The sequence below is a fragment of the Poecilia latipinna genome, unplaced genomic scaffold (genome assembly GCF_001443285.1).
Source record: "Poecilia latipinna isolate Pla-1442-1.1 unplaced genomic scaffold, P_latipinna-1.0 Scaffold1529, whole genome shotgun sequence".
In the NCBI taxonomy this organism is placed as follows: domain Eukaryota; kingdom Metazoa; phylum Chordata; class Actinopteri; order Cyprinodontiformes; family Poeciliidae; genus Poecilia; species Poecilia latipinna.
Genome location: NW_015114145.1, coordinates 93,682 through 105,315, shown reverse-complemented (window position 1 = coordinate 105,315; position 11,634 = coordinate 93,682). Strand labels below are relative to the sequence as shown.

At 40.5% G+C, this 11,634-nt stretch overlaps 1 protein-coding gene across 4 annotated transcripts in view; it reads left to right on the top strand.

Annotated features, from left to right (window-relative positions):
* The first annotated feature begins 1,425 nt into the window (after positions 1–1,425).
* Positions 1,426–11,634, top strand: part of snphb (syntaphilin b) — a 28,292-nt gene continuing 18,083 nt past the window's right edge. For 3 of the 4 annotated variants that reach the window (XM_015058281.1, XM_015058279.1, XM_015058277.1), the window contains exons 1-2: positions 1,426–1,704; positions 10,519–10,651. In XM_015058281.1, coding sequence (XP_014913767.1) covers positions 10,602–10,651 — 50 coding nt within the window. In that variant the 5' untranslated portion in view covers positions 1,426–1,704; positions 10,519–10,601. The other variant, XM_015058278.1, reaches the window with a different exon arrangement.

Here is an 11,634-nt window from a genome sequence, read left to right as displayed (position 1 = left end):
ACACTTGGTAATAGATGAGCTTACTGGTTTTTCATCAGCTGATATAACTTCCTATCGGATCCAGACTCAGTAGAGTGCTGCAGCGTATGTTGATAAGCGTGGTGATGATACAGTGACCTCTGCTGTTGAAGATGTGATATTACAAGTAATTGCAAGTATTTCAAAGGGACTTCAAATGATTGTTTAATGGAGGTTTGACTCAGGACTTAGTCGCCCTTCCAACTATCCACTTACCTTACATTCTCTAATGTTTGACATTCACATTTAAAGTGATGGTGAACATCCTTGCTGCAGATGTGAGCAAAATTCAATAGGAAAGAATCAACTCCCATTTACTCCCACTTAGAGTTGATTTGAATGAAAAGGTTTTATTTATTTTATTTAATTTTATTTTATTTATTTTTTTATTGGAGGGGGGAGGGGGCACACAGAAGTTTCTGTAACACATTTAATAGAGCTCCGTAATAAGTCCTGGTTTTCTTGACTAAAAGAGGTTATTTTTAGACTCCAAACAAATGTTTAAAAACAAATTTCACTTTTGGATCAAATGCAAACACATTTTAGCCTGAACATTTATGAACTTCCTTCTTATGACTCAAAACTGAACCTGCAACAGCAGAATTATTATTTACTTAGCTTTGATTTATTATGTCTTTGCTCTGGTTTTCTATGGAATAGTTAAGTAATAATCGAGTTGTTAATGTTTGGTAGAGAACATCCTACCAGCACACAGGGAAGCTATCTGACCTTCATTTTTGCATATACACCACTAGGTGGCAGTAAAGACTGGTGGTAAGGCATCGCTGAGCATAGACTGTTCTAATCTGTCCAAAACCGCTTGTCTGAAGTATGTCTTTCTATTATTGCTGTCAGAGTACAATTGGAAAAAGTAATTTTGAAAAATAATTTTATTTCCAAATGTTCCAGCTTAGGTCGCTTGTCTTTTTACCTTTTAGTGCTGAGTGGATTAGCGTTGGCCTGCAGTGCAATTCATTTCAGGGCAAAAGTACCGGTGCTGTAACTCGTATTAGAAATTATTTTCTAGATCATTTCTAAGGTTAATCGAAAATTTCTGAGTTTTAGCTAGCAAATTTTTGTTTTGTGCTTTGATGGAAATTTACTTTTCCTTTTTTTCTATCTACAATTGCCCTATTTTACACCATCTTACGGCTAAGAAAAATGAACCTCCGCTTTTTTCTTATGACTGTGTAAAGAACCCAAATGGTACTCCATATGAAAGTGGCCTAGAGTTGCCACTTTCAACATATATATATATATATATATATATATATATATATATATATATATATATATATATCCCTTTAAGTCCTTACTTTATGAAAGATCCAATCAAGCAATCTCGAGTTCTTCAGCCACAACAGACTGAGTGGTTTTTCCCTTTAAAAAATAACCTGACGTAACATGACGCAGATGCTTCCGTACAAAACCCCGTGCGCCTCTCTCGTCTTCTCTTCCTCGCGCCGTATCCATCCATCCATCCATCCTTATTCCTTCCTTCCATCCAGCTCACCTCCTGCATCACCCCCTGGACCAACCCCTCCCTCCTCCGCCTCCCTCCGCCTCTGTTCGCCGGGCGTGTGAGCCAAGATCAGCGCTCCATCGGGCAGAGCTCAAACCACAGGAACCGAGGACATGGGAGCGTGAAAAGCGGAAAAAAATCCATATGAGACATAAGGAGCACAGGTAAGGTCTGGTTAGTGCAGCCGTCAGGCCACTGGTGACTGCGACATACGTGTCGTTTTGAGGCGGAAGAGTGAAGACCGTGTTGTGCGTCAAGGACTAAAACTGTTCTAAGCAGAAAAGAATGAATGCATGGAGAGACTATGCAGGGAGTGTGTAGATCTCGATGGTTAATTCAGCTCTGAGTCAGGCCTCCGGTTTGCTTCTGCTCTGTTTATGTTGCTGCAGCTGATGGAAGCTGCGCACTGCGCTCCTGCGCCGGCAGATGTTTTGCTCACGCTGTGCGCCTGATTCAGCTCAACTCCTTACAGCCTTTACGTGCACACTCACTGCACCAAAACTGGAATTCCAACGATTTTTGCATCTAATTTCCTGTGGAACTATGATCGTCTAGGACAGTGTGCCCAGGACTCTGGGTAAGAGTCGTCCATGTTTGCTCGCAGCGGAGTCGTGACAGGTTGCTTTGCGCTGCAGTTTGACCTTGCAGCATTTGTGTTTTTTGTTTTTTTGTTGTTTTTTTTTGTTGTTGTTTTTTTTTGTTTTGTTTTTGTTTGTTTGTTTTGTTTTGTTTTCTGATTGTGCCCCAACCTGATAAATGACAGGGATTTTTACTCTAGGTATGTTAAGGCGCGAAATATTTTTTCATGGTGAAAGGAATAACTCTGTTTCTATGCAAAACTGAGTCAATGATGACTGCTTCTTGTAAATGTGCATGGAGTCAGCACAGTCTGACTCAACCACAGGGGTAAGTTAGGATGATTACCAAGAATATATCAATAATCTTTATGCAAAATCAAATAATGCATGAAGAGTTTTATGGGGTTTTTTGTGGCTTTTTGTGTGTCTAGTTCAGCCTGTTTTATTATTTATTGGTTAGTTAGTTTTTATTAGTTATTATTAGTTAAATATAGTTTTGCTTTAGCTTGGTTTTTATGAGTAATATTAGTAGTTTTGAGGTTTTTTTCACACTTTCACCTTTTGAGTCCTGTACCTAAAAAATAACCAAAGTATTGCATTGTGATTAAATTGACTGGGTAATGATTATGCAACAGAAGATATCATTTTATCACTCTGGTATTTTCTCTCAACTTTTGCTGTCACCAGTCTTTGTTTGTTTTGTTTGTTTTAGCTAACTATGATAACCTTGGTTATAGCAAGTTTGAGTCTTGGGATTTTTTTCCCTCAGCATTCCAGTTAGTTTTCCTTCATCTCAGGGAATAACATAACAAGATAATGATCACAAACATACATAACATTAAGCATTTAAGAAGTCCTGACCTCAAAACTGCCGTGGAAAAGCTGACAAATCTTAAAATCTTGGCGGATTCCAAGAAAAATAACTAAATGTTGTAGATTATGGTTATGGCTATGATATGTATTTATTTGTACTTGGCAAGTAAAAGAACAATAGGCTTTTAATGCACTCTGAGTTTAAGAGTGCATTCACAACAGCCCAGTTTGATCCTCTTTAATCGAACTCCAGTCCGTTTACCTAGAAAGTCGGTTTGTTTGAGGAGGTGGGAATGCGTAATCTAACTCTGACATGGACCAAAAGAGTGAAGTCTGGTCCGGCTAAAAGCTTAAGTCTTGGTGCAGTTGAAGTGAAGTTTGGTGCAGTTTGAATGCAGACCAATACCTACTCCAAAAGCAGGAAGTGGACTATAGCGCAGGGCAATCTGGGGAAATGCAATCGCATGAATCTAGCACCAGAGGGAGAGATGGCTTGTGTATTTTTACGAAAGACAAAAAAGAAATCCTGTAACTGCTAAAATCTGATGCCACCCCCATTGTTGTTTACATTTTGTGATGAATTAAGTTGTCAATGTCTTCTTCAGAGGTTTTTGTGTTGTGGTCATTACATTACAGCGCCACCACAGGTGAGGAGGGGGAGCAGGTTTTTCAAGGGTTTGGTTTGTTCAACCGTGCAGTATGAAAGCAAACCGTACCTGCTGAAAATGGAACAAATTTTTCAATTTTGCTCCCCATTCAAACCAAGTCTACCAGACTATCATATGTAAAAACTTATTAAAAGATGACTCACGTTTGAAATTCTGTCTCAGCCTCAAATATGCCAACTAAATTGAATCTAATTATGTGTCTAAAATTAACTACTATACACTTTCTTTCCTGCATTTGTTTACCTTGTACAATAACATTCCCAATTTCACAGCAAGTTAGCCTATTAAATGGCAATGTTAAGTGTCCAGTACTGAATTTGCAGAAGGTTGTTCATTTCACTGACAGGCATGCTAACACTTAGCATGATGATGACATTTTTTGGGAGTCTGAGGTTTGAAACTTCAAAACGATCTTCTAGCTGTTTCTTGGATGTTTTTTTTTTTTTTTTTTTATTTGAAACAGTTGGTTTGATTAAAATTTTTGTGTTTTTCCAGATGTCATACACAGCTGACTGACAGCTCACAGGATACTCATTCCGAGCAAGTTTTTGTTTGTCCTTCCGATTCTGTACTCAGTCCTTTGGGTTTGTTCTTAAATATTGCAACAATAAGACATTGTGCTTGGGGCCATGCCATATGCACCCTGATCTATTTATTAATCAAAATACAACTTGTTCAGTGACGCAACACAAGAGTGAGGAGATGAAAACCAGCCAGACCTCTCCCTCTGGTTTTTGGTTCCTCTTGTCCCTTGCAGCCTGCCCTCCTCATCAGCTGCAGACCCCCCCCCCCACCCCCTTGTCCCGTTTTCCAGCATTATCCGTCGGCCGCAGCTCTCCTTCTGCTCACGTTTCACACACGAGTGGAAAACTGACCGTCTCCATGGTGACTTGGCACTCATTGTCACTGCATGGTGTTTGGTAAGATGCACACATGGAGAGAAAACCTAATCATTCCATATTTCTATTAACTAAGTGAACACAAACAATCATAGTTAAGAAGTAAAATATGTAAGACTACAAAACATTTTCACAGGAATTTCATTTATTTAATCCTTGTAAATATCTTCAGTGTTGGTTGTGGTACAAATGACACTATTTGACACTATGTGCCACAGTCAGTTGGAGTTGTTTGCACTGTTTTTTAATCACAAAGGACAAGTCTTGGAACAACATTTATTTGAAAGCAAAGAACAGCTGCAGCATATGGTTTAGAATCACAGGACACCCAACCCTGCACGCACTCACACTATGAGTTACTGGTCTCTTTAAACTGCTCTAAGAGTCGTGTTTTGGGACTGTGGAGTGTCCCAAAACTCTCCACAGTCCCAGTGCATGACTGGGAGAACATCCAGTCATGCACTGGGAGACTGCATGTCTCCCAGCCATGCACTGGGACAACATGCAATCTCTATGCAGAAAGACTCCAGAACCCAGAACCTTCTTGCTGGAAGCCAACCATGCTACCAGCTGTCCTTTGTGTAGGACAATGGTTCAAAACCTGCACACATGTCTACCTGCAGAAATCATGCAGTCATCATACTGTTTATGTAAAATCTACTTTTTTGAGCTTTACGTCCAACATACCTGGTCTGTTCCATTGATTCTTCCATGCATGTTTGAGAAATCCTCTATACTCCATGGAAACCATTCAGCTGTGCAAAACGCCTGGGTGGACCTAGCCCCGCCTTCCAGACAAAGCTCCTCCTTGGAGCTGCAGTTTCCAAGCTTCACAGCTTCCACATTACAGAGCAGCCTTCCCCTAGCTCCTTCAGACTAGTCAGCAACATTTAGCAAACACCTCGTGGAACTGCTGAGCTTATTATATGAGCCATTTCTCACTGAAACGCGGATAAAAATGTTGTGAAAGGGTTAACAGAGGAGCTTTATTGTGATGACTTCCTGAAGGCGGAGCTTCAGAAAGAGCAGGAGTTTTTAAAGAGACAGAGGCCCAATTTCAAGGTATTAAATTACAAAGTCAACACCTGATGGTAATACAGTTATTTGATTGTGCTATAAAATGGAACCATATGCCTGGAAAACACACAATACTGCCCCTTTAAAGATGTGATTTGACTTGCCTTGTCTCTAGAAACATCAACAGTCTCATTTGGAACAGTGCTTTAGAAGCTCTGCTAACAGAACAGACAGCTCTATAAACCCAAGGCTCCTCCCAGTCAGCTTCTTGTAGATTTGCAGAGTGCCACAAATGAATGCAGTTCAGTCTCCTCCCACTTCTAATGTGATCATAAACATTGATTTTCTGGTTTGTAATAATGCTCCTTTGCTCCTCCTGGCTGTGAGTAAAACACTAGCATGCTTTTGTGGGCAGCAGCACTCAGGCATGATTTCTGTCAATGTAGCTTGACTCACTACTGACAAACCCTTAGTGTATTAGATATTTCAGGCTCCTGACCTGAATAAACTCACATTGAGCACCAGATAAGCCTAATGAGGGCTAAGTCTTGCTTGTTGAGAGAAAAACTCTGCAGGGACTTTTGTCAAGCAACTACTATTAAGATTAAAACTTCTGGTGAATGTGTCAGATACTTCCTAGATTGTGATCGGTTGAACTGCATCAGACTTATTATGTTAATTGGGCTTTAGTGTGCTGCGGTGCTTGGCAAAAGTTTAGCTGAGCTGGGCAACACACACTGCAGCAGCAGCAGGGTGACTCTGCAGGACTGGCCTGATCTCTGTTTGCTTTAAAGGCCAAACGTCACATTTTAGGTTCCACAAGATGTACTAATGTTAGAAAAGGTTTTCAATTACTTTTTCATGCAATCAGGGTTTTTCACACATGCTAGTCTGGTAGACTTGGTTCAATTGGGGACCAAAATTACAACATTTGTGAAATTTTCAGCTGGTGCGGTTCACTTTCACACTACTGTGTCAAACCAACCAATCCTTTCCAAAAACTTGTCTCCCAAAATTTAGCATTTGTAGGATTTCTCTTTTGCTTTTGATAAAAGACCACAAGCCAATTCTGACACTATCATGAGACACGCACGTTTGTTTTGGTTGTATTTACCCAGAATGCCCTGTGCTACAGTCCTGCTTTTGGAGCAGTCTCTGGTACACTTAGCTTTCACATATGCATTCAGACCGTTTCCAGAGTTTACCTCAACCAAACCTAGACCTACATAGCTTTGTAGGCGGACCAGAGTTTGCTTTTTTGGTCTGCATCAGAGTTTGGTTGCGCTTTCACACCTCCCCACTTGAACTGAACTTTCGATTAAACAGACTAGACAGGACTAAGTTGGGCTGGTGTGAGTGCTCTCTAAGGGCTGCTCAGAGCATCTCCAAGTCTATCAAGAACTTAGTGGAAAGAGTCCACATTCTGTGTCTACTAGTGTGGTTTAGTCTGTGTTTTCCTATAGCACTCATTGCATATTACACCTTACGATTACCTTTACTGACATCTTGACATGTTCCAGCATGCAATGCTGAGCAAAAAAAAAAAAAAAACTGTTTTTTCTTGCTTTGCTTCCAACATCTAAACTGTTAAACATTAAATGAAATTATTCAAATAAAACTAGTTTAAGATGTTGACAGACCTACCCAGAGTCTTGACTTCAACCTAGCAGGTTTGGGATGAATTGGAGTGGAGAACATCACTGCCTGACCTCATAAATGTAGCTCTGGAGGAATGGTTAAAAACTTCTAAGTCCGTTGGTATTTGTATTTTTTGTGCGATCTGGAGTTTTTTGGGGGGTGTTTTTTGTAGACAGACTTGAGCTAATTTATTGTTGTTATTTGTACCGGGACATCAACAGTGGACCAAACATTGAAAATATTGGAGGTTGAGTCTGAAAACTATGGAATTTTAAATGGAAAATATTTAACTGTATTTTTTCTTAATCAAACATGAAAGATCTGTCAGCAAATAGATATTGTCTGCTGCAAGTTCTCAAGATGAGTAGCATCTTGCTATTCTCCTAGCTAATTAGAGAAGCTGAAAGTTGATCAGACTTCTTCAGGAATTTTCTGGCATCTATTTAACAAAACACAAAGTGTCACATGCAACAAACAGTCATGTTGCAACAGGCCAGCTCACTGATGGAGAAACTCACCCTATCATCTCCCCTCAGCATCATACTGACCTCTGCAGAACATCACATAAACACAAAACACACTCACAGCAATCACACAGTACACACATGTCCTGGGATATTAGACAGAAGACTCCCTGGCTCACCATGACCCTTCACCAGTCTGTCTGGCCTGTACGCTGTCAGTCATGAGTCGACCGCCGCAGTCTTCTCAGGCAGCTGAGCTCAGTTGTTGTTTTTCTGCATTTACATTGTGTTTTGTTGCCCTCTGAAAGTCAGGTGTCAGTATTTTTATGCACTGATGCTGCTATTAATCCTGCTGGGTATTGTGAAGGTCACACAAGGCTTAGAAGGCAAGCACACACTGCAGTGTTTCCTCTGCTGCAGAGACACTTAGCTTATCACACAATTCTTCATTCTGCATGCCGTCTTCTCTCCTTCGCTACACGTGCCATCTCTTCCCGCCATCTCACTGGCTCTCGTCTCACCCGGTCCCTCCCAGTACTCTTCGTTCTTTCACAGGTTGTCTCGTTCTCGTAACCTGCTCGGTACTTCCGCCGTGTCAGCGCAGAAGCTGCTTGCGTGTCAGAATCTCTGAGGACGGGTACGTCATTACATAACCAGCCTAACTTAGTAAATCATGCAAGATGATGCGCTCTTCTCCTGTTTGATGTGTTGTGTCAGCAGCTGGATATGGAGAACGGGCTTTCTTTAGAAGACTCATTTACTTTAGACAAGAGGTTTAACTAAAGCTGGTCACTGAGGTCAAACAGTAAATGTAAATCCGTCCTTTCTCTGTTGACCCTTTGCAACACCACACTTAATCACACGAGGTGCCATGACAGACGTTGAAAGTCAGAGGGACGGAAGTATTGAACATTGCAACTGCAATTGTTCTCACAAATTATTTCTTCTCAAATAACCATGGCTACTTGTTCAAGTCAAACTAACTTGCCTGTGGAAGTAGCGTACCTATCGGGGTCTTATAGACAGCGGTGTTTACAAAAGTTGGGAATAGCTAGCTTAGAAGCTGAACAATATCACCTTCTTTCCAATGTGTTTGTTAATTTGATCAAATCTGACTGAATTCATGCCACATAATTTATACCACTGTGTCATTAACGGCGTCTCCCCTTACATCGGAACAGTCTTAAAAGCATGTAAGTCTAGATGCTTACCAGTGTTTTTCGTACATGCTAGGCTACATAATGGTGAGGCATTGCCTCTATGGTAACAGATGTCTTAAACGCAGAACTTCTCAGTAATGCAGTATTTTATTGCATCTTACTAATCTTACTTACTTTGGAAAGTATTTGGACATCAGTCTTGTTACCTTCTCAAAAGTGTTCACTGCAACACACCAAGGGCTGCCAGTGCTTACTATTGACAGCTGCTCTCCATTATTCCTCATCAAGTTTTCTGATAAAATGACAAGTTCAATTTGCATGCTTGTCTGTTTGTGTAGTCAAACACGCAAAACTGTGAAATCAACTAAATAAAAGTGTAAAGGGTCAATATCTGTTTATCCTGGCAGGGTCAGAGGTAGCAAACGCCCTGAACATGTTGTCAGTCTATCACAGGAAAACACAGAAACACACAAGGCAACCAAACACACATGCACACACTCACACTTAACGGCAATTAATGTCAAGCAATTAGCTCTACAGTCTCATTTTCAGACTGTGGGAGGCAAGTGGAGTTTCCGACAACCCAGACATCTGGAACTTATTGCTGCAAGGCAACAGTGCAAGTGCATTGCTATGTAATTCATTTAAGACATGGTTAATGCATCCATGATAATTTTCCATGTTTCCCATACATTGGACTTTTCATGCACTGATGAATCTGTGAGGCCTGAGATCATAGTTCACCACAATAAACTGTAGCAAAAAAGAAAAACAAAACGTATCATTTATCATTCTTTATATTTTAAAAATATATACCAAAACATCAACTGCCAGACTGTTTGAGCCAACATTTCATGTGTGACAGCTGTCCCACATGTTTGGGATAAGTTTTGTCATGTTTTTATAAAGTGAATTTCCGCTTTGGTCAGCATCTTCACCTACAGAGTGAAGACATGATTTGTGTATTGCTCCCAATTTTCAAGTGGCATGTCATTATTTACATTAAGCTGATGTAAAAGTGAAATATAAACTGATGCTAAAAGATTTAAAAATAGACCTAGATATTAATGGTAAATACATTACATGTACTGGATTGAATGAAATATATGCTGTGCAAGTGATGAAAGGGGTGAGTGAGATTCTTTTAGTGAATCACAGCTGGCAGACAGAACAGCAGGAAATAGCTTGCAGTTAGTTACTCACATACACAAGCCTGGCTCTCAAGGCCCAACCAAGTGGTGATGCATTATTGATGACAATAATCCGCTTCCATGTGCTTTCCCCTTTCTCTGTCTCAGCCTGCAAGCTCACATATTGGATGCTGACAGGATATTTCTGGCACAGCTGTGGCAGAAATATACAACATATTTGCACTTTAAAACCATGTTTGGTTTTAAAGTGCCATCAAGCGCAACTGCTACATTGAGCTGCCTTTTCTCTTCATTTATAAAGTCACATCTGTGCTTAAATTGGACTTGAGCTACAGACGCAAATGTCAGTTTCCATTGCATTTGACTTGAGAAAAGACAGACTAATGTTGACTGGGTGGTTCACCCATAAGGCTGAGAGATGATTGGTTGATTAACTTTGATGTCTAGTCTGTGATGATCCAGCTAATTGTCAAATTGAGTCAGCAATGCCAGCCTGCTTGCTGAAGTGCCCAGACCTAAACACAGGAGCTGTCAATGAAGCAGCTGTTGGTTGACCTTTGTTTCTTGATGCTTGCCTGTTCTTCCTTCAGCCTCCGAGTTCTTGGACTTAAGCTGAAAACAGGAGGCCGACAACAGACGAACCTTCAAGCCTAGCAAGAGGTTGTCTGACTCCATGTCTGCCCCTGCTCCAGCCAGTCGGAGGACGACATCAGGCTCTCGCCGGTAAGAAGTAAACAGGACTTTCAGCGTTCTTCTACACGCGTGTTGCTCAGTTCGAGGTAGATATTGTTCAGTGTTGAGGATTGGGGCTCATATTTTTTGATGAAACACTTTCATTTTGACCACTGACATAAGACAGCATATCAGATAGCCTATATGGTAGGTACCAGGTACCTACCATATAGGCTATTAGCTTCACATTGACTTTAACATCAAGGGTGGATGAATGAAATTGTAGAACATGATCTGGGTTTGTTGACACTTATTGTCATGAAGGTCTATTTATGATCTTGAGTTGCTGTAACAGTGGATGTCCCCTTTGGGATAAAATGTACATGGAATATCACATTGGAGGACTTTGCACACCAATCTTGTGTGGGCAATAGTTATTTGCACAAGCTCTTCAGACTCTGCCACTGTTGTTGGGCAGCTATGGACCAGTTTCCAAGGTAACAATCGGTTAGCAATCTCAAGCTCCACTAAGGTCTTCAAGAGTCACGGTTTACTTCTGAAACTTTTTGCCATATGGTCCCTACAGTTCAACTGAAATAGAACGTTCCATAGTGACTGACGTTAGAACATGTACATTTTTCCTATGTTATCTGAAAACATGAATTCAACTGTTTGGAAATGTCTCTGGGTGACAAAAACAAAGATTCAAGGCGTGGAAACTAAGTGAGTGTCACCTATTTCTCTAAATAAGATGATAGAGTTGTTTGCAAGTTAAGAGCTGGCTGATTCACTGTTTTAAAATCCACTAACCACATGAAATTATACATTTTTACCCAAATTTATCTGACTTCTTCAGTGTTAAGTGTGCCACCTAAGCAAAAGAAAAAAAGAAAAACAAGTCCTCATAGTCTCTTTTGGAAACAAAAGCTGTCATCCATCTACAACAAAATGGATTGAGGAAAACAATCAAGCTTATACATTAACTCAGTGGTTCCCAAACTTTTTTTTCTGCGCCCCCCCACCCCCCCACCACA